The 27,377-nt window shown below is 44.8% G+C and overlaps 2 protein-coding genes across 5 annotated transcripts in view; one reads left to right on the forward strand and one right to left on the reverse strand.

Annotated features, from left to right (window-relative positions):
* Positions 1 to 24,481, reverse strand: PMS2 (PMS1 homolog 2, mismatch repair system component). 3 transcript variants are annotated; one of them, XM_040231024.1, is made up of 16 exons: positions 23,998 to 24,481; positions 21,704 to 21,843; positions 20,923 to 21,009; positions 20,636 to 20,738; positions 19,373 to 19,556; positions 16,906 to 17,073; positions 16,095 to 16,192; positions 14,713 to 14,812; positions 12,668 to 12,752; positions 9,822 to 9,977; positions 8,001 to 8,865; positions 6,169 to 6,336; positions 3,302 to 3,402; positions 2,924 to 3,093; positions 910 to 1,055; positions 1 to 381 (listed from the first exon to the last, which is right to left on the reverse strand). In XM_040231024.1, the coding sequence occupies exons 1-15, from the start codon at positions 24,087 to 24,089 to the stop codon at positions 912 to 914; spliced, it is 2,661 nt and encodes an 886-aa protein (XP_040086958.1). In that variant the 5' UTR covers positions 24,090 to 24,481; the 3' UTR covers positions 1 to 381; positions 910 to 911. The 3 variants fall into 3 exon arrangements, with proteins under 3 accessions (XP_040086958.1, XP_040086951.1, XP_040086967.1); XM_040231017.1 differs by having other exon boundaries at positions 872 to 1,055; XM_040231033.1 differs by lacking the exons at positions 1 to 381; positions 910 to 1,055; positions 2,924 to 3,093; positions 3,302 to 3,402 and adding an exon at positions 3,711 to 4,417.
* Positions 24,223 to 27,377, forward strand: part of AIMP2 (aminoacyl tRNA synthetase complex interacting multifunctional protein 2) — an 8,007-nt gene continuing 4,852 nt past the window's right edge. The window contains exon 1 of one of the 2 annotated variants that reach the window (XM_040231065.1): positions 24,223 to 24,483. In XM_040231065.1, the coding sequence (XP_040086999.1) occupies positions 24,349 to 24,483 (135 nt within the window). In that variant the 5' untranslated portion in view covers positions 24,223 to 24,348. The remainder of the gene's footprint in view (positions 24,484 to 27,377) is intronic. The other variant, XM_040231073.1, reaches the window with a different exon arrangement.

A 27,377-nucleotide genomic window follows, 5' to 3' on the forward strand; every position in this document is an offset into this window, starting at 1 on the left:
AGAAAAATCAGAATCTTTTATTTCCCCTTGCTTACAAAGTCTTTGGGCTTCCCAGGTGGCTCAGTGGTAAAGAATCCACCTGCCAAGCAGGAGATGCAGGAGACCTGGATTTGATCCCTGGGTCTGGAAGATCCCCTAGAGAATGATATGGCAACCCACTCCAGTATTCTTGGACAGAGGAGCCCGGCAGGCCACAATCCATGGGGTCGCAAAGAGTTGGACACGAGTGAGCAACTGAGCACGCACAACAGTCTTTGCCATTCTGGCTGCAGCAGGGAACATTTAAAAAGAGAGATCCAGGAGCTCCCTGTCGGTTCAGTGGTTAGGATCCTGGGCTTTCACCGCGGTGGTCCAGGTTTAATCCCTGAAAAGCTCGCCACACTGCCAAAAACAAAACAAAAATTACAACCACAAACAGAAAGAGAGACCCCGATCCACCTGCTCGACTTCTTCCAGATGGACAGAGAATCCCCCTCGGGTTTTCTAGGATTCTTTTCTAAATTTAATATGCAGCAGGGTTCAGAATGACTAGCTCCAAAGAACCATAACTAACTTTATGAAGTGAAACCATTAGGAACTGAATCATCGTTAAGGGCTGAAAGTTACAGACCAAAATACGTCAGGCCACAGCAGAGGTCCCAGTGACTTCTAAAGTGCTCTATTTCTGTAAAACAGACTCTTGCCTCTCTACACACACAGGCTCGCGTTTACATGCAAAACAAAAAGAGTATTGCAAGCAGTGCTCCGTGTGGATCAAACAGTCCTCCAGATTATTTCTAAATGAATCTGATGCCTTCGGAAGGAGCAGCTACATTTAGAAACAAACCCCCCAAACGGCTCGTTAAAGCCCTGCCTTGCAAAACAGAAACACCTGCAATGCAATCAACAGTTCTCTAAAACGAGAAGCGCCGTCAGCTCTGAGAGATGACATCTAGGTTGGCAATGTGTCTCATGGTGGGCCTTCCGTGGGGACAGTTCCAGGGATGGTCCATCTCCCCCATGTGTGTGATGAGCTTCTTCATCTCGCTTGTGTTAAGAGGGGTTCCAATCATCACCTGTGTGTGAGACATGATGGCTTCAATTAAAGCTTTACTGCTCTGGGTTAGAACAGCCACACTTTAGACTTCCCTAGCAGCTCAGACGGTAAAGAATCCGCCTGCCAGGTGGGAGACCTGGGTTCAATCCCTGGGTGGGGAAGATCCCCTGGAGGAGGGCATGGCAACCCACTCCAGTATTCTTGCTGGAGAATCCTCCATGGGCAGAGGAGCCTGGTGGGCTACATACAGTCCATGGAATCACAAAGAGTTGGACACAACTGAGCCACTAAGCGCAGCACAGCCATTCTTCAGAAGCAGTGTTCTCTACAGAGCCTGGACAAGACTTTGTCTTGTGTTCCCTGCAAAGTCCTGTCTGGAAGAACCCTGCCCTCTAGGGGCCCAACCCTTGGGCCCCTTTGTGAAATCCAGCCCCTCCGTGGCTCCCTCCTGATGGCACATCCTTCAGAGAGCTGTGGCCCACTCCCATCCAGGACCAACGAGTCTCACCAGTTCCACCCATAGCCCCACTGCTATGACCTCCCACTCTGGCGACGGCAGCAGTCTAACAGGTCTCCCTGCTCCCCCAACCCCGTCATCCCTTCAACCCATCCTCCACTCAGGGCCAGCAATTCCTCTTAAAAGTCTGTCAGGAGCTTCCCCCATGTCGCAGTAGATAGGAGTCCGTTTGCCAAAGCAGGGGCCGTGGGTGAGATCCCTGGCCCAGGAAGATCCCACATGCCACAGGGCCTCTAAGTCCTTGCGCCACGACTGGGCCTGTGCTCTAGAGCCTGGGAGGCACAAGTGCTGAAGCCTGAGCACCGAAAGCCTGTGCTCCACGACAGGGCAAGCCACGGCAGTGAGGAGGCCCCGCTCTCCGCAACCAGACAAAGCTGGCACACAGCAACGAAGAGCCAGCTCAACCAAAAGACCAAAAACCCCGCAGCCACCCCCAACCCTTATAAAAGACCGAGTGCACCACGTGACGTGGCCCTCACTGCCTTCGCACCCACATCTGCGAGCAAGCAGCCCTTCCTCCCTGACTCCAGCCTCACAGACACCTCTGCTCTCTTGCACAAGCCTGTAAAGCAAGTACCTGCCTCAGGCCTTTGGCACTGGCTGAGCCCTCTACCCGGCACACACTTCCCACAGGCGTCTGCGTGTCTCAGGGCCCCTCTCCCTCAGGCTGTTGCTCAAATGTCCCTGCCTGCCCTCAGTGGAACAGCTCGCCCGTCTGTCCTCTGCAGCGCCGTGGGGAGGCGACTTCAGTTGGGTGCTCAGGGAGGGCAGGAAGGCACCAGGCAGGCGAGAAAGGCATGTGGAGCAGGGCATACAGACAGAGGGCTTGCGGCGGGAAGCAGATGGAAGCTGACATGCCTAGAGCCAAAGGCAGGACATGGGCCCCTGGGTGCAGAGGAGACAGCCCCCAGTCTGTGCGCTGTGTGGGGGCAGCACCGGGGCCCTGCCAGTGTCGGGGGGCGGCAGCCAGAAAACACACACTGCCCGCCCTAGGGGTCCCTGAAAAACACATGCTGACTGCAAGGCCTCCGGACAACCTCCCACAGGGTCAAGAACTGGCAGCGCCTACTCCTTCTCCACCAGGATCATTAATACCCCTCAGGTCCACAGACGGACAATGGGGACAAACGGCTGACTGCGCAGGATTGCTGGAGGTACTGGGAGGATGCTGCCTCGGGGATGCAGTAACTGTGGGTCAGGGTGGCCGTGCAGGGCTCAGGGTTATGCTGGCTGAGGACGATCGGACCCTCTAGGCACACGGCCCAGGGTGACCATTGCCCACACTTGACGGGGCTGTACGGGGCTGAACCGAGGACTCCTCAGCTGGAGCAGACCCCTGGGGGCCCTGTGGGCGAGCATTCCTTACTTACAGACTTGCGACAGGCTCTGGAGGCGAACATCTGCAGGACGCGGGAGGGCCGGCACATGACCCCGGGGCTATCACTCAGCATGAAGAGCAGCTCGTCTATGTCCTGGGGCCCAAAGGTCCAGTTCTTACTGGTTGGCAAGGAAATCAACTTCGCTCTTTCAGTGACTGGCGCTGAAAGAAGACAATTCGGGGGAAAAGCCATCATTTGAAAAATTCGTTTCATTTGGGTGCTACTTGTCAGGAACATCTGAAAGACAGGGTGGACGCAAAGCGCTCTGGGAGGAAGCCCGTCCATCTCTAAAAAACACACTGTGCAGGGCCTCAGAGATTGTTCTTGGCTCTACAAGGACGCAATCCTACCTTCTAAGTAATAACTTACCGTGTTCATCAATAACAAAGTCAAAGCCATTCTTTCTGAATATTTCCAGATTTTCTATTAGAATTGCTTCATTGACAGCTGTTAGGCTGAGAGTCTGAGGTCTGAAAAACAGAGACCCAAACTAGACCTTGAAGGCTCTAAGACAGAAATGAAATTAAAACAACAATTTTGTGATTTATTCAAACATAAATAACATGCTTTCAGCTGTGAACCTCACCTGTCACAAAATTCCATTTTCTTTTTTTAAAAAATTATTTTTTTTGGCTGTGCCTCAAGGCATGTGGGATCTTAGTTCCCCAATAAAGGACTGAACCCCATGCCCCTGGAGTGGAAGTGCAGAGTTCTAACCACTGGACCGCTGGGGAAGTCCTAAGCATTTCCTTTTAATTTCCACTTTTTTTTTTTTTTAAAGATCTTCTTAGAAGTCAGAGTTAACTCCAAAAGTAGTTTCGGTTTCTTCAATCTGCCATCCCACCCCAATGACTCTTTTTTTTTTTTTAACAATAACAACATAATCTTAAAAAGCTATTTTTCTTCCTCACAATAAAGAGAGTTTGAAAACTTGGCTTCAGTCATTATAGACATTTGAAAACAGAGGAAATGACATCTGTTCCACTATCCTGCTCCTTCTTCTGCCTGCATCCTTCATCCAGCCATCTCTCCTTCCAGCGATCCACCCATCTCTCCACCTGGATTTATAGAAACCTCTAAAAGACAGGAGCTGTAAAGGTGAGCAAACACAGATCTGTTCTCTGCTTTCATGGAACAAACAGTCTAGTGGGGAAAAAAGACACTGATGGAATAGTCACACAAACAAACTATAATTGCAAACTACACAGAGAATCAGAAAGAAGAGACACTCAGAGACTTAGGAGCATGGAGCACATGAGACTTGGCCTGGAGAGTGGGGGCAGGGTCGGTCACGGAGGGCTTCTCTGAGGAAGTGACCTTTGGGCTGAGATCCGGGGGTGAGAAGCAGTTACCAGGTGATGGGGGTAACAAGTGCTCTAGGCAACAGTCTGTGCAAAGGCCCTAGGATGGACCACGGATGTTCCCAGAGCCACACACACAGATCTGCCTCCTTCCACTTGATGGCCAGGGAGGAACTCATCAGGCCTGTTGAGGGAACACAAAGGATGGCCAAGGTGGCTCAAGAGTAGAGAATAGGGGAGGGCTTAGGACAGCTGAGAGGTCTTCAGGGCCAAGCGAGGCAGGGCCTGGTAGGAAAGGAGGCAGCTGTGGTCTTTACCCTTTTATCCCGAAGTGTGGTCCACCGGGAACCCACCGTGGCCTAGGATTATCCAGGTCAACTTGAAATGCCACAAACGAGACTGTAATTATGCAAAATGGCTAAAAAATAAATGGCCTCTGTGAGAGGGATAGGAGTAACTCAGTATTCTAAAATGGCTCATTCACTGTCTTTACTACTCCTACTAAAACTAAAGGTAATTAGACCATTCTGCGGGAGACAGAAGAAAGAGAGTACTCAGCAGGTAAACTAGGTAAGGGCTCCAGCTCAGAGACGGTCTTAGTGCAACTTCTTCATGCCAGGATCTGCTGCTGCTGGGGTCTGAGCTAATTACATAGTTTAATTTCCCAAATGAAAACCCATGACCTCTCCTTACAACTCTACTAAAGATTTCTGGTTTACATGCTACACAACCACACCACCTTGTAAAGTGGTCAGTGTAAAACATTCAATTTGGCTAAAGAGAGAGAACGGAGAAGGCAATGGCACCCCACTCCAGCACTCTTGCCTGGAAAATCCCATGGACGGAGGAGCCTGGTGGGCCGCAGCCCATGGGGTCGCTAAGAGTCGGACACGACTGAGCGACTTCACTTTCACTTTTCACTTTCATGCATTGGAGAAGGAAATGGCAACCCACTCCAGTGTTCTTGCCTGGAGAATCCCAGGGACAGGGGAGCCTCATGGGCTGCCATCTATGGGGTCGCAGAGTCGGACACGACTGAAGCGACTTAGCAGCAGCAAAGAGAGAGAAATACCAAGTTCTGCAGTGACTAATTACTGGAATTGCTCTAGTAGCTGAGGACAGACACACAGCCACCACTGACCTCAACACATGACGTGACGTGAAGTGTTAGTTGCTCAGTCGTGCCCGACGCTTTGCGACCCCATGGACTGCAGCCCACCAGGCCCCTCTGTCCGTGGGGTTTTCCAGGCAAGAATACTGGAGTGGGTAGCCATTTCCTTCTCCAGGGGACCCACATACTCTAAACAGACATACTATAAACTGTCCTTCATCAAAAGGATTTCCAAGCCAACCAGTGATGGGCATTTTTGAATAGCTCTAAAGGTGTGATCGTTAAAGAACCTATCAGCTGTGTAACCTCAGGCAAGTGATTTAACCTGTGTGCATCTTCAGTGTTATCACCCGTGAGATGGTAGTACCACACAGTAACTATTTCAAAGGGTTGTGAGGATTAAATGCAAAATTTTCAACAGTGCCTGGCACAAAATAAGCACTACATAAAGGGCAGGTTATGACTATTAACATGCCAAATGTGTGAAATCTGCTTTAAGGATATTTAGGACCCAAAATATAGATAAATAAAGATTTGTTGTTTGCCAAGTAGTATCCGACTCTATGACCTCCCCCCACAGACTGCAGCCCGTCAGGCTCCTCTGTCCAGGGGGTTCTCCAGGCAAGAACACTGGAGTGGGCTGCCATTTCCTCCTCCAGGGGATAGTCTCAGACCGGGGACCAAACCAGAGTCCCCTGCCTTGGCAGGCAGATTCTTTACCACCGAGCCACCAGGGAAGCCAGGGATAAAGACAGAAGACACACCTATAAGCTAAGTCTGGGATGTGAAATGACACTGAATTCTGAGCACTGAGATGCACTTACACTATAAGCCTTTGACCCTGGAGAACAGTGTGCTGTTGAAGCATCTCGAAGTTGTATTTCTCGTCTGTGGCATGCTGGTCCACTATGAAGATATCTGCATTCAGCTTGGTGATGATAAACCCCAAATTAAACTGCCCAATGATTTCCATTTCTGCAAACATCGTTTTGCTGTGTAAAGAAAATATCAATTAGAAAAGTTTTTTGTTTTTTTTTTTTGGTAGGGGGGCCACACTGCAAGGCTTGTGGGATCTTAGTTTTCCCACCAGTGATTAAACCAGGGCTGAGTCCTAACCCCTGGAGTGCTAGGGAATTCCCATTTTAGAAGACATTTTAAAAGATTTTTTTCTCTGATTAAAAAAAAAAAATACAAAAACACAAAGTCCCTAATAATCACTTTCTAAAGATAACATTACTTATTCAGGCATTCATCTAACTGCCCTGTGACTTAGTCACTAAATTATTAATGATTTGGTGCATATGCTTCCAGACCTTTGTCTGTACATTGTTTAAAATAAATGGAATCAATTCTTCATACTCCAAGCACTTAACAGTGCATCTCATACATTGTAGGAAGACAGGGCATGACAGAAAGCAAGGGGAAAGCCGCTGCTCCCACTTGGTCTTGCAGAGTCCCTCCAGCGCCCCCTGCTGATTATGTATAACACTGCATCAAGAGAAAGGCTGTTACGGTCCAGCCTCCAGGACTGCGACTGAACACCAATCAGGATTGCAAAAGCAGGGCTAAGCAGGGATTTGGAGCAGAGAGGCAACAAACTGGTATAATTTGCAGAAATACCAACTCCTTGGATCTAACTGCTCTTTCAGGAACAAAGTCTACTCTGGTTCCCCAGGCAGATTCCCCACGGGAAAAACCTGTGCCAGCCTGAAGACCCTGGTCTCTTCATGTCTTTGGCAGGCGTATCTCCCGGCATAAACCAGAACTAGAACCTAGCATCTGGGTTCAAGAAACAAAGTTTTACAGCTTGGTGTGTGCTCAGTTGTGTCCAAATCCTTGCAACTCCATGGACTGCAGCCAGCCAGGCTCCTCTGTCCCTAGAATTTTCTCTGTCCAAATATTTTTAAAACAAATGATAAGAAAAGTACAAGTTAAATATTTTGGTCTTCCCTGGTGGCTCAGTGGTGAAGAATCCTCCTGGCAATATAGGAGACACAGGTTTGATCCCTGATCGGGGAAGATCACACATACCTCAGCATAACTGAGTCTGTGCTCCAGGGCCCAGGAGCTGCAACTACTGAACCCTGCTCGCCCCAGAGCCCGTGCTCTGGGACAAGAAGCCACTGCAGAGAGAAGCCCGCAGCCTCCAACTAGAGCAGCCCCTGCTTGCCACGAGAAAAAGTCTACAGGGCAACAGAAACCCAGCACAGCCAAAAATAAATATATGTCTTTTTAAAAATTAAATATTTCAGAGAATTCATCACTTTTTAAGAATCACAAGGGTAGACATGATTATTGTCAAGAAAGTAGCAGTGACTAGTGTTTTTAATTATCTGTATTACAGATATTTTACTTTAAACTGCTTTTACTTAACCTTATCTGATACCATCTTCTTGAAATCATAGCTTCGGTTAATTCTCCCTCATACATATTAAATGAACGATGGAAAATAGCAATAATGTTCCCCAAAGGTGCCTTGAATTCAATCAGGGAGAAGTCACCATGGGCTGAAAACCTCCAGGAAGGGGAATGAAATGGGGTCAAGAAGGCTTTGATTGATTTGGACCAAATCTGTACGAAATATAAGGAAAAAAATTCTTGCAAGGTTTCAGGTTGTAGAACTGCATGATAGGAGTTCTTTAAAGAAAATTGTTACCTGATCTCTTTTCTTAGTTCGTCTTCTGCTGCTTGATTTTCTCCAGGGCAAATCTTTGCCCGAAACTTCCTATAATTCTGCTGACTTTCTTGTTGCTGTTCTTGCTGACACAACTGCTTCATTCGTTTGGCTAAAGAACTCATGGAAAAATCAAGGGGCACTATTTTCTTGTTAATTTTCACAGCTACATCCACCTCGGACACTGACACACTCTGGGTTTTCACCGACTCTGGAAGGACATCGGGATTTAAAGGAATTCCTTCTTTTTTAAAACGCTTTGCGTTTGGGGATGAGAGCTTCGTGGGCTGTGGCAAGACTTTAGATGCAGGGCCGCTTTCTTCTTGGTTCACACGGCACTTTGTGCCTGAAAGACGATGGTCAGTTTCAGGTAACTCTTCCCGAGACTCCACATTTTCTTGGGAAAATCTGCCTTTGGGGGAGCTTGCCACCCGATCAGTGCTGGGGTGGCCGCTCGTCTTGGGGGGGCTGGATGCCTCCTCGGAGCTGGCAGATGCGCTGCCGTGCCCCGAGTCCTCCATCTCCACTCTGCCCATCAAGTCATGGGGCCCCTGAGCAGAAGTCCTCCCTTCCTCCCCAGGTTCAGAGATGTGCTTCCGGGAGCAGGGGGGCCCCAAAGCTCTAGGAAACTGGGCACTGCTTTTCTGTCTCGGAGAAACCCGCCTCAGATCGGTGGCCTTCGAACCCCGGGACTTGTTCTCAGTCGAGTGACAAAGGGAAAAGGCTTCTCTCAGCCTGGAAATGGTCACTACCCTTTTCTCTTCTCCAGGAGTCCTTAATGGGGCAGGATTATCCTTTCCTGGCTCGGGCTTCTCCATCTCTGCCGAAGGCCTCTTTACTAAGTGACCTAGGTAGATGCGAACAGAGAAGGGCGTCAGAGGCTGTGCAGAAATGCAATTATTGTTGCTTAGTCGCTAAGTTGTGTCCGACTCTTTTGCAACCCCATGGACTGAATCCCAAGGCTCTTCTGTCCATGGGATTCTCCAGGCAAGAATACTAGAGTAGGTTGCCATGCCCTCCTCCAGGGGATCTTCCCAACCTAGGCACTGAACTGTTTTCTGCATGGGCAGGCAGATTCTTTAATGCTGAGCCAGCAGGGAAGCCCATGCAGAAATGGAATAAGGGGATATTTTTACATGAACATGAACTTTGCACAAGAGGAGCTCTGTATGGCTGATCCAAGGTATGAAAGCAGTGCTACATGAACCAGGAAGGAGACACGAATTAAAACCACAATGTGATACGGCTATATACTCTTAAGAACAGATAAATTTTTAAAAAAATGCTTACAAGGTTGAGGGTCCAATGGGATGCTTAAATACTGCTGGTGGTGGGGACATTGGTACAACCACTTTGTAGAACTCTCTAGGACAAGCCTCATCTCAACATGCCACTCAGTGATGAACACACAGGGGATGTAAAGGCCAATGGCAAAGTAAGAACCTCCCCAAATTCCCTCCTCCATAAGAAATAGGAGAAAATGGCAAAAATTATCAGAATCAACTTGTTCAGAACTCTGGAAATGGCCAAAAGACTTGCCAAAATCAGGGCACGTTTACTGAAAAAGGGGCGAGTCTTGGTAAGAACGGACCCCTGTGTGGTAGCAGAGGCAGCTGTGTCTCTTTTTACCCAGATTACCTTAAAATCTGCAGCAACATGCTTTCTAGGGTGACACATCCTGCCTGTCTAAAAAGGGAGATTTTCTTTCATGCCAAAAAAACACTTCATCTCCAAAAACACTGAGGACAGTACCAGGACAGCCGCAGGCTGCAGAAGCCGTTTACACGCTGGGGTTTTCCTTACCTTCCGCATCCAGCAGCGGCTGCTGGCTGACCTGGAGTTTGTTAACATCACTCTCGAACATTCCTATCAAAGACGTCTTTAAAACTGCCAACAAAAGCTTCTCCTCTTGCAGTAAAATTTGCCTTTTATCTGGAGTAACGTTAATATCGACACATTCTAAAGCAAAATAGAAAAGATGCTGATTAAGTCCACCTTAAGCAAACAGATGAACTACGCAAGCACTTGAGTAGGGAAATTACAAAAGGAAAAAAAAGGCAAATAAACCCATGAAAAGATAGGTTAAAATTGCTAACTAAAATGTCATTTTTATCACCTACTGAATCTGCTTAAAACTTATCCCTAGTACGTTGTTGATAGATGTATAAACTGGTATAACAGGATCACATTCACTGACCCAATGATTCTACTTTTAGGAGTTTATCTTAAAGAAACAATCAAAGATATAGATAATGATTTATCTATAAAAAAAGAATGTAAATTCCCCAAAGCTGAAAACAACTAAAATAAGCATGGACATAAAAGTTCACAAATCAAGATACATCCACACACTGAAATACAATACAGCTATTAATATCAGAATCCTGTTTCTGAAAAGAAATGTTTACCTCTAAGGTTAAAGAGCACAATAAAAAATTATCCAAAATTATTTTCCCATTCCAAAAAATATGGATATATATATACACTAGGCTTCCCTGGTGGCTCAGATGGTAAAGCGTCTGCCTACAATGTGGGAGACCCGGGTTCAATCCCTGGGTCAGGAAGATCTCCTGGAGAAGGAAATGGCAACCCACTCCAATATTCTTGCCTGGGAAATCCCACGGATGGAGAAGCCTGGTGGGCTATAGTCCAAGGGGTCGCAAAGAGTCGAACAAACAACTGACTTCACTTCACTTTCACCATTAGGTATATATATTTTTAAGGTGTGCACTTATATATTTCTAAGCATCTAGACATCCTGGAATGTGAAGTCAAGTGGGCCTTAGAAAGCATCACTACGAACAAAGCTAGTGGAGGTGATGGAATTCCAGTTGAGCCATTTCAAATCCTGAAAGATGATGCTGTGAAAGTGCTGCACTCAATATGTCAGCAAATTTGGAAAACTCAGCAGTGGCCACAGGACTGGAAAAGGTCAGTTTTCCTTCCAATCCCAAAGAAAGGCAATGACAAAGAATGCTCAAAGTACTGCACAATTGCACTTATCTCACACACTAGTAAAGTAATGTTCAAAATTCTCCAAGTCAGGCTTCAGCAATATGTGAACCATGAACTTCCTGATGTTCAAGCTGGTTTTAGAAAAGGCAGAGGAACCAGAGATCAAATTGGCAACATCCACTGGATCATGGAAAAAGCAAGAGAGTTCCAGAAAAACATCTCTTTCTGCTTTATTGACTATGCCAAAGCCTTTGACTATGTGGATCACAATCAATGGTGGAAAATTCTGAAAGAGATGGGAATACCAGAGCACCTGACCTGCCTCTTGAGAAATCTGTATGCAGGTCAGGAAGCAACAATTAGAACTGGACATGGAACAACAGACTGGTTCCAAATAGGAAAAGGAGTACGTCAAGGCTGTATATTGTCACCCTGCTTATTTAACTTCTATGCAGAGTACATCATGAGAAACGCTGGACTGGAAGAAACACAGCTGGAATCAAGATTGCCGGGAGAAATATCAATAACCTCAGATATGCAGATGACACCACCCTTATGGCAGAAAGTGAAGAGGAACTCAAAAGCCTCTTGATGAAAGTGAAAGAGGAGAGTGAAAAAGTTGGCTTAAAGCTCAACATTCAGAAAACAAAGATCATGGCATCCGGTCCCATCACTTCATGGGAAACAGATGGGGAAACAGGGGAAACAGTGTCAGACTTTATTTTGGGGGGCTCCAAAATCACTGCAGATGGTGATTGCAGCCATGAAATTAAAAGACGCTTACTCCTTGGAAGAAAAGTTATGACCAACCTAGATAGTATATTCAAAAGCAGAGACATTACTTTGCCGACTAAGGTCCGTCTAGTCAAGGCTATGGTTTTTCCTGTGGTCATGTATGGATGTGGGAGTTGGACTGTGAAGAAGGCTGAGTGCTGAAGAATTGATGCTTTTGAACTGTGGTGTTGGAGAAGACTCTTGAGGGTCCCTTGGACTGCAAGGAGATCCAACCAGTCCATTCTGAAGGAGATCAGCCCTGGGATTTCTTTGGAAGGAATGATACTAAAGCTGAAACTCCAGTACTTTGGCTACCTCATGAGAAGAGTTGACTCATTGGAAAAGACTCTGATGCTGGGAGGGATTGGGGGCAGGAGAAGGGGATGACAGAGGATGAGATGGCTGGATGGCATCACTGACGCGATGGCCGTGAGTCTGAGTGAACTCTGGGCATTGGTGATGGACACGGAGGCCTGGCGTGCTGCGATCCATGGAGTCGCAAAGAGTTGGACACGACTGAGCGACTGAACTGAACTGAACTGAAGCATCTAGAAAAAACACTGGATAACAATAAACCATAATAACAGCTATCAGAAGAAAAATACCTAGGTGAAATGAATTATTTTCAAAATCAGGGAAAACATTTAGTCGACCTTCTCCCTTGGCTGACATGGAAAAGTCACATTTTCCTAATAACACAATCAACAAAGTTCCAAGAAGCAAGCAGGAAAGCCTGTATAAAAAAAAAGTCTAAAATAAAATACTTTTTTAATTTTCAAATTTTTTTAGTTTATAAAAACGTATATTGCCATTAACTCTTCTATAAAAATTTTCCAGTCATATCTGAGCTTTATAATTTCATTTTATTCTTTCAGGAAGGAGTAAGTCACCAATTTTACTGAAACCTCAGCAGAACTTACCAGAATCAACAGAAACGTTAAGAACAACAAATGGGTACTGATGTCGATTATACATGTGATAGACCTCATTCACAAGTCTGGAAACCTACACAAAAAAACAAAGATTAGAAAAGAATAAATGTTTCTTTCCCCAGTGTTCTAACAACACTCTAACCAACTATTAAAAGGATACATTTTTAACAGCTTTCTTGAGGTAGAGCTGGTCTACAACAAATTGAACTTAAAGTGTACAACTTAATAAGTTCTGACATATACATACAGGTTCGAACCCATCCCCACAATCAAGCTAATGAAGATACCAATCACCTCAAAAAGGTTTCCTCTTGCCCCTCCAAGGGGTATTTTTAAGCACAGATTCATAAAACTGAATCTTTTTTTCCAATATGAAGATGCTCTTGAAGAGATGTCAGTAAAATGTGATGTAGTTTAAATGCTCATAAAATACATTCACATGTACATAAAAGTGTATTTATATGATTTTATAATGAGACTATCAAATGGCATTACAGATAAGCCATAAAATCACACCCATTATAATACAGTTTAAAAATTTGGAAGCTGAATCATATCTGGTTGATAGTAGTAATTTGGAGGAATTCTCTGCCTAGTGGTTAAGACCATACTTTCATTGCTGAGGGTGTAGGTTCAGTCCCTGGTTGAGGAACTAAGACCCCACCAGCCACATGGCACAGCAAAAAACAAACCAAGAAGTAATTTTGAACGATCACTGGTAAACAGACACTATTACTGAGGGATAATGTTGCTGCAGATGCAAAATCAAAACTGACCATTAACAAATGCTATAATCATATCAAGATGATCAGTTTTAGTTTGAAGCAGAAGCAATCTGGGCCTTATTTTCCTGGAAAATGGATAAAAGAAAGAGAAAATACAGAGGCAAATGCACGTGTGTTGTTCTACACCAAAGAGTCTAGATAATAGTGAATGTTTTAAAATGCTTACTGTCTTCTAATAGTGATAATTTTTATGATAATAAATATATTGGTTATTAATATATGTCCATATGTATGCACACACACACACACACACACACACACACACACATATAATTGAAACCACTGTATGGTACATATTTTTACAGGTTTGCCAACAAAGGTCCGTCTAGTCAAGGCTGTGGTTTTTCCAGCAGTCATGTATGGATGTGAGAGTTGGACTATAAAGAAAGCTGAGCACCGAAGAATTGATGCTTTTGAACTGTGGTGTTGGAGAAGACTCTTGAGGGTCCCTTGGATTGCAAGGAGATCCAACCAGTCCATCCTAAAGGAGATCAGTCCTGGGAGTTCACTGGAAGGACTGATGTTGAAGCTGAAACTGCAATACTTTGGCCACCTGATGTGAACAGCTGATTCATTTGAAAAGACCCTGATGCTGGGAAAGATTGAGGGCAGGAGGAGACAGGGGCAGCAGAGGATGAGACGGCTGGATGGCATCACCAACTCGATGGACATGGGTTTGGCTGGACTCCGGGAGTTGGTAATGGACAGGGAGGCCTGGCATGCTGCGGTTCATGGGGTCGCAAAGAGTCAGACACGACTGAGCGACTGAATTGAACTGAAAATAAGATAATTTATACATAACTAACAAGGACCTACTATATAGCACAAGGAACTCTACTCAATATTCTGTAATAATCTAAATGGGAAAAGAATTTGAAAAAGAATAGGTATATGCTTGTGTATAGCTGAACCACTCTGCTGTACACCTGAAATACAACAGTACACTCCAATGTAAAATAAAAATCTTTTTAAAAAGAAAGAAACTAATAGCAAGACATTCTAAAAATATTTTTTAAATGACAATGATATAGCATTGTTGGTTTAAATAATATTTTTCCATTTAAACATGTTTTTAGAATAACACTGACTAGAAGAATGAAAAAAAAGACAATTTACTCATGTTTTTGAGTCAGAGTCTCAAGTTCCACGTAAACTGCCTGTGTCAGAAAATGTTATTTAATTAAAAATAAAATTAAAAGTGAAGGCTAAAAGATAAAAAAAACCTAATCGCCCCAAATCTTGAAATACCTTTGCTGGGTCACAAGGCCGCCGATTGATAAAGAAAAACTGTCTGTCCGTTGAACTTCTTCCCACGCCATGAGCACAGTGCGAAATAAAACCTGAGATACTGTTCAATGTTAACGCCATTAGGACAAGATTTCAGAGTGGAAAGGATCAGACACATATCACTCAGCACATTCTCAAAGTGAAGGATAAAAACATAATCCTCAGCGACCAGCTGACAGGTATTAACATTTCAGGTAATGTGTGTCTGTGCTCCATTCTGGTGAATCATGAAAGGAACACAGACCCTCTGGAATGTCCCAAGATCCCATTACCGACAAATCCAACACGGGTAACTCAGCGGTTTCAAAACAGATTCATTTTGGCTCTCACTTTCCCTACTAAGTCCTCAGCCTCCACATAAGGAGCAGGTCTCACCCCACATTCACATTCTAGAACCTTCGTGCAGTCCCCAACGAGCTGTCCATGGAGCCCAGGGACCTGAATCCAGGCTCTTTGCCCACATTCTCCTTCCTTTTAAAATCTGTTCTCAGTCAGCAAACTTCTATCAACTAACGCACTGGTTACGGGCTTATTTCAACTGAGATCTACCCCTGGGATATCCAAATTTCTGTAAGACTGATACTGTAACATAAAAAGGTGAATCTTCATCTTTAATTTCAGGCATAAGCCAAAGGCAAGTGGACGGATGGTAAACAGTATGGGCTGTCACAAGGCCAACCCTGTTTATGGAAAAGTGTCTGTATTTTTCTTACACTAAAAATAAGGATGCTGGGGGACTTCCCTAAGATCCAGAGTGTGGGGTCTCAGCCACTGGACCACTGCAAGAGGCCCGGGCTCAATCCCTGGTTGGGGAATTAGATCCCACATGCCACAACTAAGAGTTCGCAGGCTGCAACTAAGAATAAATATATGAAGGAGCCTGCACGCCACAATTAAAGATCCTGCGTGCCGCAACTAAGACCCCAGTACAGCCAAGCGGGTAAATCATTATTTAAAAAATGATGACGACGATGATGGATTGGACTCTGAGTAAGGCACCAGTGAAAATAAACTCAGCCTCTACCCCTCTCTGTCAGATCCCAATAAAACGAAACATATACATAATTTAAGAGTTATCCTACTTGTTCACTAGACAGACCCTCTTCTACAAGGGTTGACTCAATAGGAAACCCCCTAAAATGTACCAGTTACCCAGAACACTGTTTGCATTTAGTACCTGACTCCTTCATATAAACCTGCTTCCTCTGCAATCATACTGCCTACAGTTTTACAATGGACATAAGAAACTATAAACTTTAAAAGCATGATCTTTAAAAACAAAACCAAGAAAAAAAAATCTCAAAAAAAACGGATGGTAATTTTCTGGGCAGCAATCTACTTACCAAAACAGGTTATGCAGAGCCTGGGAATAGCTCAGCCCATATTCTTCGCAGATGGAGTCACAAGGGGGCAGCTGCACAAAGGGGATGAGGCTCTGCAGCTGAAAGAAGTCAAGGTTCATGGTGATTTCACGATCAAGTGAGAACTTCAACTTCCCAACTTTGGAAAGGAAGCTATAACGAGAGTTCTGTGTTTTCCTTCATAGCAAGCTATCCATATTAAGAGAACAAAGAATATCAACAGTGGCTTTCTGCAGTTTTAGAGTAATTTTGATTTATTAGTGAAGTGAAACACTTGGGGCTCCCACTCATCCATTATCAATACATTGAAAACAAGGACTTCCCTGGTGGGGGACTGGTTAAGAATCTGCCCTGCAATGCAGGGGATGTGGGTTCAAGCGCTGGTCAGGGAACTAGTATCCCACAAGCCTCAGAGCAACTAAGCACTCGAGCCACAACTACTGAGCCAGAACGCTACAACTGGAGAGTCCGTGGGCAACACAAGGGAGACCCCACATGCCACAGAGAACTGACGCAGTCAAATAAATACTAAAAAATTATATGCCGACCACATGGACAGCAGCACACCAGGTTCTCCTGTCCTTCACTATCTCCCAGAGTTTGCTCAAATTCGTGTGCCTCGAGTCAGTGATGCTATCTAACCATCTCATCCTCTGCCACCCCCTTCTCTTGCCTTCAAATGTTCCCAACATCGGGGTCTTTTCCAATGCTCTATTCTATTGAAAAGGAACAAAAGAAACTTGCCATAATCACAAGAGGGAGAAAATGGTTTTATACAACCAGCCACCGCTACCTGTTTCTGCCCAAACACCAATCCGATGTTTTCCTTCATGCTGGAGCTTCCGTTGGTGCACACCACAGGCTGCCGCTTGCCCTGCCCAACCTGATTGGTGCAACTTATCCGGACACCCGCTGAAATGATGCAGTATGCCTGTAACACCTGAACCATCTTGGTGAACTCCTGTTGAAAACACACAAACCCAAGGACTCAAGGTTACTTCAGTTTTTCAAGAATCATATGATGTTACACAGCCAACTCAAGGTTCTCATATCATCTTCCAATAAGACAAAACAATTTATGAGTTGAATCTCCCAACATGGTATCCAAAGAAATCAGAGGATAAGGTTCTTTTGTGTGTGTGTGTGTGCAATGCCAGCCAATGAAGTAATACTCTTATGGGTACTCTTGTTGTTTTTGAGTCACTAAGTCGTATCCGACTTTTTGTGACCCTGTGGGCTGGAGCCTGCCAGGCTCTTCTGTCCATGGGATTTCCCAGGCAAGAATACTAGATTGGGTTGCCATTTCCTTCTCCAGAGGAGAAGGTTCTTAATGACATTTGGCTCCTTTCGAAAATGTCCAAGTTTTCTGCTATAAAAATTGAGACGTACATTCCCTTTGACGTCAGAATCCCCACTCTGGAAATTTATCCTTGCGAAAACAGTGGCCTAAACAACCAAAAATGTGTTATGAAAATGTTTACTGAGACAATCTGTAGTTGTGAGAAATTAAAAACAACCTAAGCAGGGGCTAATTAATTACAGTATATCATACAATGGTACCATGATATAGAATAATATAGTACCAGTCGACCAAAAAAGATATCTACAATATACTATATAAAAAGTCAAGGTATTGAACAGTGTATATAATATGATCCTAATTGTTAAAAAAAAAAAAAAAAGAAACATATGTAGAAAGGTTGTATATACACATATGCATTTAAAGTCTAAGGAATACAAACCAAAGTCTGGGAGACAAGCAGACACACCACCAACTTTCTGCCACACACAATTCCATGTGATTTAAACTTTTCATATTCTGTATCACTTGATTTCCTAATATTAATATGTAACTTGAAAACTTTTCTAAGATGTCTGAATACATGAAACTAGGAGGAGACTGGAAAGACAAAGCAAACTGTTAACCATGGTCGTCTCTGGCAAGTACGAGTTCTCTTATGCCTGTTTTTGAGGCACAGATGTGTTTACCATACAATACAAAATAATAATAAAAGTTTTCTCTGTATAAAAAAATGTTTAATTTTTAAATTAAAAAAGAAAACATTTTTTAAGTTTTTCTATACTTTGCAAAATTTATAAAAGTTTTAACTAGCACAAATTGCTTTAGAGGTAAAGAAAGTTTTAAGCAGCGTATGTTTAAGTAATTTTTTGGATTATAAAAAACATAGATACAAAATAGAAAGGCTCAAGGAAGACAGCAAAAATGACAGCAGATCCAAGAAAAACCACTGGCAGCATTCATGCATCTACTCTCCCTGTCTTTTTTTCTATGCTGATTTAGGCCAGTTGCTTTGTTTTTACAAAACTGTAATCGTATACATATACAAATACATACACACACACACACACACACACACACACTTTGTTTTTACAAAACTGTAATCGTATACATAGACACACACACACACACACCCACACCCACATACATACACCCACCCACCCACGGAAAAGGAAATGGCAACCCACACCAGTATTCTTGCCTGGAAATTTCCATGGACAGAGAAGCCAGGCAGGCTACAGTCCATGGGGTCACAAAAAAGTCAGACACAACTTAGCAACTAAACAGCAACTTACATACACATGATTACATACATACATATTTACACATACATATATATACATATATAGACAATTTCTAAATGCTTTTTAAACACAACAGTTATATAATATGCAGCTATTTCATTTTCATTCCAATTCATGAAAGTTATACTGATTCACTTTTCAGGGAACCAAGAAAAATTATCTTCTTGAAAAATACAGAGAGGATCAAAAAATAGACTCATTTCCCATACTAGAAAACCTTCTAAACACTGTTTGATGATTCAGTCCAAGAAAAGAAAAGGATAGGGTCTGGCAAAGAAAGAAAAAAGGATAAATCATCCGAGAGTTGGGTCTTTTAGGGAAAGAGACGAGCTAAGGACCTCTCCAAATATTAAAAAATTAAAGGAAGAGAATGAACAGTCGTGCAAACCAACCTGATTGATTCTGAACTACGTCTGGTCACCACACTCTCCAGACTCTTGCAAGTCAGGATTCTAGATTTATTGTATTTTTTTTTGGCTGCTCTGGGTCTTAGTTACAGCATGCAGGCTCTTTTAGCTGCAGTGTGTGATCTTTTAGCTGCAGCATGCGGGATCTAGTTCCCTCACCAGGGATCAAGCCTGGGCACCGCCCCCTCCCCAGGCGCTGGGGGCATGGCGTCCCAGCCCCTGGACCACCAGGGAAGTCCCTTACCATACCTTCTTAATATTCCTTTGAAACTCCTTGTGGCGCACAGGAAGCGTATAAAATAGCTGCTGCACGCTGACTGTCGTCCCCCTGGGTCGTGGGTAGGGGGTTTTCTGGAGGATTTTTCCATTGTGATCAAACACCAATCGAGTTCCAACCTTCACAGACGTGTGGCAGGTAGAAATAGTCACGTCGCTGTAAGAAAAAGGCAGCACAGCACAGTCAGCTAAAGACGCCCAGGCGCTGGACACCATGTGCTTGTTTTCTCACTTCCGTTCTCTCAAAACTCTCCTAAAAAGATGCTGATCCTTCCGAGATCATCAAGAGAGATTAAAGGGGTGAGGAATCGTCATAAAATCTAAAGCTTGGGCCCCAGTAGATAGTGAGAGAGTTCTGTAACTATTTCGTTTTGATAAAAGCCTTGATACTTGCTTTGGTTAAACTGCAAAATAAAATATCTTAAAACTTCTGAATTCACCAATAAATATTCATTTCTCTGTTTAGCTATCATACTACTACTCTAATAAAATCTTAGATGTTGTGCAGCTAAATAAGTGTTTAGCAAATTTTTTCCTCAACATCAAAATAAATTAAAATCAATAGTACATGGCATCTATATTTATCTATATGTTACTTTTTAAAAATTTTATTTATTTATTTGGCGGCACCAGGTCATAGTTGCAGCATTCGGGATCTTTGATCTTTCATTGCAGCAGATGGGATATTTAGTTGAGTGATGTGAGATCTAGTTCCCTGACCAGAAAAGGAACCCAGTCTCAACCACTGGACCACGAAGGAAGTCCCTACGTGACAGTCGCTCGGTCATGTCCGACTCTTTGTGACCCCATGGACTATACAGTCCGTGGAATTCTCCAGGCCAGAATACTGGAGTGGTTAGCCTATCCCTTCTCCAGCAGATCTTCCCCACCCAGGAACTGAACTGGGGTCTCCTGCATTGCAGGCAGGATTCTTTACCAACTGAGCTATCAGGTAAGCCTAGCTATGTTACTTTTAAATTGAGAAGTTTCTGCTTTAACAAGGATAACAATTGTTTTATAATATTATATACTATTTGCTTCATTTCATTCATTCATTGCTTACATTTCAGAAATATTACCACTTAGGTTGACAGTACGATAAAACAGAACAGAGAAGCTAGAAGTTGAGAATATTGCTGTGGAAAAGTGTAAAAAAAAATGATTCTAATCAGACTTCTCAATTTTCAGAGAGATTTTTAGAAGGGGTAAAGTTAGAGGATAAAAACATTGCATCACCTCAGTGCACAGAGTGAGCTCAGAGCTTCCCCTCGAAAGCCAAAAGTTTCAACCTGAGTGAGGTCAGCAAACTCCTGAATCTTCGAAGTGTGATGTTTCAGAGCTGAGAAAGAGGTGAAGAGTCTAAGTCCAAGATACTGCAAATGATAGAGCAATGAACACACAGAGTACCCACCCAAGTGACTGGTTTTAAAAGCTGTTTTTGTGTTTCCTAAGACAGTGTTACCCCAAGTTCTCAAATATTGGGCCCAAATATTTTAAAATAGGATTAGCAAAATACCACTTACTTAAGCCTTCAAAATTTTCTTCTTCTACCCCACATCCGTTGTCTGAAACTTCGATGAGCTCCACTCCATAGTCTTTAAGCCTGAGATCTAAAAAGGTTAAAGTACTGACTTCTTAAATTGATCGACATGAAAAGACTTTAGAGTGAAAGACAATAGTTATAACTTACGAAATGCAACTCTGAGTCCTAACTGTATTTATTTAAATACACTACTGTCTTCTTGTGTATTTTATTCTTTAAAGTCCTTCTTGGCTGTTTACCCGCCCAGATAAAGTAGTTTCTTTTTTTTTTTCCTCCTCTTTCCTTCAAGACAATAATTTTAACACAGCCTCCAAGAGAACAGGTTCTGGAATCAGACTCCCAAGGGTCAGATTTACTAGCTAAAGCTCAAAAAAGGCAAATTCATTATGCCTTAATTACCTCTTTTGTAAAATGGAGATAATTATTGCAATAGTAATTCCCAATCTCATAAGATTACTCTGCAGACTAAATGTTACCTACACAGTTCTTAGCACAATGGCTGCCTGACACATAGTAAGAACACAATAAAAGTTAACTATTATTATGATTACTACCTAGCCAAGTACTACGCACATAATAGGTGCTAAATTTATGTTTAAAAAAATAACAATTTCTCAGCATATCAATGATTGTCTTGCTACAGTCTTATTTTTTATGCTTAAATAATAACTTTACAGCTTATCAATGAGCATCTTACTGTTTCTTGAATAAAATAGCATAAGCTGATTATTTCTTGTGGCTTAAAACTCTCCCAAACTTACCAATACTAGTTGCACCGGCATCCACACTATTTTCTACCAACTCCTTCACAGCAGTGCTTAGACCAAGTACCACTTGCCCAGAACAAATCTGATGGATTGACTTCCGATCGATAGGTTTGATGGCCTTAGCGAGTTCTGAACTAAAGAAACCAGTTACAAGAGACAAAGCAAGTAGGCAATTATGTATTTTCATCCTGGTTTGAACTGTGGGAAACAATTCATCTCTGTTAACAGTTAACTGGTCTAATCCATCCATTACATTAATATATCCAATAATTATATCCATAAATATAAATGTTGGTCTACAATCCTTAAACATGTCAAAAATTTTCTGAATGGATACGTCAAGTAAAATAGATATTTAAAATCGAATTATACTGGGATCTAGATGGGGAAGACACACGTCCCCCTCAAGCTATGGGTCAATAAACACTTACAATAGGAACTTCTTTCTTGAAAACGGAAAGCAACATTTCCCCACAATTTGAAAAACCAAAAGTTTGCTGGGAAATCCAGTGTTCATGTCAAAATCAAAACCATCCCAGAAATCAGGTACCGGTTGGATAACTATTCCTAACGTTGCCTTCAAATACCCACTCCAGGGGCTTCCCTGGTGGTCCAGCAGTTAAGTATCCACCTTGCAATAGGGGACATAGGTTCAATTCCTAGTTGAGGAACTAAGATCCCACATCCCACAGAGCAACTAAGCCTGAGAGCTATAACTAGAGAGTCTGTATGCTCAACAAAAGATCCTGCCTGGCACAATGAAGACCAAAGGGAGCCAAAAAAAAAAGAAAAAATCCCCACTCTGAATCCAGGCTGCCAGCTCTTGTCTTGGCAAAGGCCCTCAAAGTCATGACTGTACCTCCTTTCAGAATTTTCCAAAGGGTTTGTCTGTTTTCTCTCTACTTCAATTAATCCCCCATGATACCACCAGTTACTTTAGAAACCACAAAACTGGTCAAATAATTCTACTTGTTCAAGAACTCACTAGCACCGCACTGTGCGCCACGTGTGTGTACCATCATGTCTCACTCTCTGGGACCCCATGGGCTGTAGCCCGCCAGGCTCCTCTCTCCAGGAATTACCCAGGCACAAATATTGGGTTGCCATTTCCTCCCACAGGGCATCCTCCTCACCCAGGGATCAAACCCACATCTCTTTGGCCTCCTACCCCGGCAGGTAGACTTTTTTTTACCACTACTTGTCACCTGGACACAGTATATCCTCGGTGATAAACTGAAAGTCACTCAGTCGTGTCGGACTCTTTGCAACCCCATGGACTACACAGTCCATGGAATTCTCCAAGCCAGAATACTGGAGGTACGCCTTTCCCTTCTCCAGGGGATCTTCCTGACCCAGGAATCGAACCCAGGTTTCCCGCATTGCAGGCGGGTTCTTTACCCGCTGAGCCACCAAGGCAGGCCAAGAATATGGGAGTGGGTAGCCTATCCCTTCTTCAGGGGGGATCTCCTGGAGTTTGTTTAAATTCTGTTTGTTTAAATGTTATATCCAGGAATCAAACCCGGGTCTCCTACATTGCAGGCAGCTTCTGTAGCAACTGAGCCATCAAGGAAGCCCATATCCTCGGTAAATCCTTGTAAAAAAAAAAAAAAATCCTTCCTCTTCATTTTACCTTGCAAAAAATTCTACTCAAGTTTGTCTTAAATGTAAAAACTGCAGAAGAGACCACATAAAATGGAAAAAAGTACCTCTAAAAATAAGTTGATTTGGTAGGACATCCTATACGGGCCCAGCCTTGACATTTGGGGGAGATATAACATTTAAACAAACACAGAGAATCTGGGATCACGAATCTGAAAACTATGCAGCAATGCTACCCGAAGATCTGCTAACCCCGAATTCGGTGTCTCTGCGGGTAACCTTGTACTCGAGGAGATACAGAAGCACTGCGTCCTTTAAAACTGTGCGGCTATGCAAATTCGCATGTGTCTTGGAGCCGCCCCTAAAACAACCCTCAATTTAAAAAGAGAGAGAGCGCGCGCAACCAGTTAACAAGGAAAATAATTCCGTCTACTGGGATTTCAAGCTCCGGGTTCAGGTCCGCGGATGAGTGGCAGCGTCCGGAGAGGGGGCCGAATTCCCTGCGGACCCCGACCTCAAAGTGAACCCACAGGGCGGCGGGTGTGGGGCGCACTGAGGAGCCCGCTCCGGGGTCTCCGTGTCGCCAGCTCGTTCTGCGCCGCAGTCACTTTCCCCTCCGTTCCAGAGGCCTGGAACGCCGTGGGCCTCAGCCAGGGCGACCGCGAGAGAACCCTGCAAGCTCGGCTCACCTCGGCCCGTCAGATCGCTCCATGGATGCAGAGCCTGAGGCGGGACTCGGGGCTGTTCGCGCCGCCACTCCCGCGGCTGCCCGGCCGCCCATTGGCTGCTTCCCACACAGCCCTGCCCACTTCCGGATAAGGCCGTGAAAGCTTCCCACAGTTTCTTCTCGCTGATTGGTGGTGTCAAAGGTCGAGTCCGTGACGTCAAGAGAGCAGGGGCCAATTAGAGCACAGAAACTGCGCTTTCCCGAAAGCCCGCAGCCCGGTCGGAAAGGAGGTGGCAGCAGACTGTCGTAGACTTGGACGGTTTGTGAGCGTTCGTGTCTCTCACCTGCCACCTTCCCTCCTTTGCTTCCCAGGATGCCGATGTACCAGGTAAAGCCCTATCACGAGGGCAGCGGATCTCTCCGCGTAGAGCTTCCCACCTGCATGTACCGGCTCCCCAACGTGCACGGCAGGACCGGCAGCCAGGCGCCGTCCGCCGACCACGTGCAGGTAGGAACGCGCGGCCCTTGCCCCGCCCTCCCCCCATTTCAGTGCGCAGGCGCCAGGGCCCCGTCCCACCGCCTGCCGGTGCAGTGCGCAGGCGTCAAGGCTTCGGCCCCAGCGCCTTGCCTGTCCAGTGCTCAGGCGCCCTGGCTCCTCCGAGGCGCTGAGCCGCCGCCCTCTTGTTCAGTGCGCAGGCGCTGCCGCGCTGGTCGGCGGACTTCGGGGTTTAGGGTCCGCGGGTCGCCCCGGGTCGGGACCGTGCGTCCTGAACTGTGTCGAACAAAACTGTGGCAACTAGACTCGATCGCCTATCCCCACCCCAGCCTCACGCGCCCGCCGGCCTCCGAGTGACCATAACTTTTACCCATTGGAAGATCTGTCCCATCTTTTTTTTTCCCCTCCGCTTAAGACTGCTTAGACTTTTTTTTTTTTTTTTAAACCAAATTCTACCCACAGAAAAGTGAGGAATACATCAGTGGCGAGTTCTAAGGAATCGTAAAGCGAATCCCAGGGTCACCCATTCAGGGCAAGTCAACGCCCCCACTTAAAACTTGCGCGGTCATTGTGTCCTGCGTTTCTCTCTGGCTTTGTCCCCTGGGTGTGCGTCCCTGCACAGTGGGGTCTTGGTGTCAGTGGGAGCCTGCAGTGCGTGCCCTGTGGTGTCTGGCTGCCCCTTCTGAACGTAATTGGAAGAATCGCTTTGCTGCATGAGAAAGCTTCGCTTTCATCCTCTGGTTTAATGCTCCTTGGCGTAACTGTGCCGCCACGCCTTTATCCATCCCACTGCCCACGGGCGTCTGCTGGTTTTCTATTTCAGGCCATTATGAACAGTTCTGCAGTGAATATTCTTGGACAAGAGCAGACATAGAGTACATACCACGGACATGGGATTGCTGGTCCAGTGGGCTGGTCCGTATTCAGCTGGACTAGGTTGCTTTTCAAAGCGGTCATCCCAGTTTATGCAGTGTATGTAGGTGAACTTTTTTTTTTTTAAGAGATTCATTTTATGTATTGATTTTTAAATTATTTTTAAGAAATATTTGGCCGCTACTGCAGCACAGGGGTTCTTAGTTCCCCGACCAGATTCGAACCTTTGTCCCCTAAAGTAGGAGTGCAGAGTCTTAATCACTGGCCTGGCAGGGAAGTCTGTTGTATTTGTTTTTTCATTTTGGAGGTATGTGAATTTCTGGTGCTGGCACCCTTCCCAAAGCTGGTGGGAGTACAGTGACATCCTCATATAGTTTAGTTTAGATCTCCCAGACCTCCAAATCAGTTCAGCACCTTTTCATGTTTATTGGGCATTTTGATTTTGCCTCCTTTGTAAAGTAACTGCTCAGCTTTGACTTTTTTCATAAATTGCAAACACATCTTAATTTCCCTGCAGGAGAAACTTTTAGTCCATTCTGACTCAGATGAGTGAATAGAGAACTTTTGTGATTCGTTTTCCCTGTCATCCTTTGTCCCAAGAGTTTTCTGCCTCGACTGTAAGGGAGGTGGTTAGTTTAGTTTGAAAGCAAATAACACAAGTGTTGTCTCACTGCAGAGCTAAGGCAGTGATGCAGGTATGGTCCAGTGTCTCTTTACCTGGAGGTCCCCATGGAGACATACGGTCCAGTGCCTCTCAACTGGACAGACTCATGGAACTGAAAAGGAAACCCCGGAGTGGGGAGCATCACATCTCTTTTGAGACCAAGTCCTTTTTTTTTCTTTTTTAAAGTCTGCTGCCTGACTTCCTTTGGGCATTTAACTGTGAACTTGCGACCTAGAAGATAATAACCTAGCAGATGATAGCCATGTGGATAGATAATTATAAACCTAGCATCTCCAGGGGAAATGAGAGCAACACAAAGAATAAACGACTTGCAAATACATGTAGATAACACACATGGATAAACCCAACACGCCGAGTCACAGTCTAGCCGGAGCAAGCAAAACAACAGGCCAGTGTTGGAAAAAGTGGTAGGTTTGAGACTTCTGGGAGTCCAGTGGTTAAGGCACTGCCCTCCTAATGCAGTGGGTATACAGGTGCAGTCCCTGGTTGGGAAACAGGTCCCAAATGCCACACGGCAAGACTTCAAAAAAAAAAAAAGTGAGGCAGATCTCAGGTTCCTCAGATGCAGCTGTGTTGGACTCTCGATCACAGATCACGCTCCACATGTAGTGCTGGGTCCAGTCTTCGGTGAGTGTCGATGGGTTTTGAATACAGCAGGTATTCCGCCCCTGGTTGGGCAGGGGCGCTATTGCCATATGTAGAAATGAGCGAAGCTAAGCATAGACAACGCACACGCAGGCTGGATTACAGGACTGGAAATACTACTCAGGAGGACTAATACTGAGTAACCTGAGGATGTCACACAGGTGGTGGCCTCACCGGTCACATACCTTGCCTACAGACTTATTTCCCGTCAGCACCCCATTATGTACTTGGCACACTGAACTCTTTATTCTTCTTTATTCTACCGAGACCACAGTCATCTTGAATTTCTCTGCTATGTGATCTTAAACAAGAGCAGCAGGCAAGGGAGCTGAGAGCGTGGAGATCCAGCCGTAGGGTAAATAGGCATTAACCAGCTGAGAGCTGGGGGAGGGGTGTTACAGAGGGAACTCCATGAGGAAAAGCCCTGGGGCAGGTGGGGGCCTGTGCGTTTTAAGACCCAAAGGACAGTGTGGCCTGTTTGCAAAGAGAGGGGGAGAATGAAGGGAGAGGAAGTAGCCAGAGGACCAACCGTACAAGCTCTTTATCAAGCCAGGTTAAGGACTCTGCTTTTTAGCCTAAGAGGTTGTTTTGCTTTCTGGCCACTATCCTGGGGATGGGCAGGAGGGATGGATCAGAAGGGTGCCAGGTGGAAGGAGGCCAGGTGGAAAGTGGTGTCTCGGACTCAGCCGGTGACTATGGAGGC

The sequence above is a fragment of the Oryx dammah genome, unplaced genomic scaffold (assembly GCF_014754425.2).
Source record: "Oryx dammah isolate SB20612 unplaced genomic scaffold, SCBI_Odam_1.1 HiC_scaffold_2, whole genome shotgun sequence".
Classification (NCBI taxonomy): Eukaryota; Metazoa; Chordata; class Mammalia; order Artiodactyla; family Bovidae; genus Oryx; species Oryx dammah.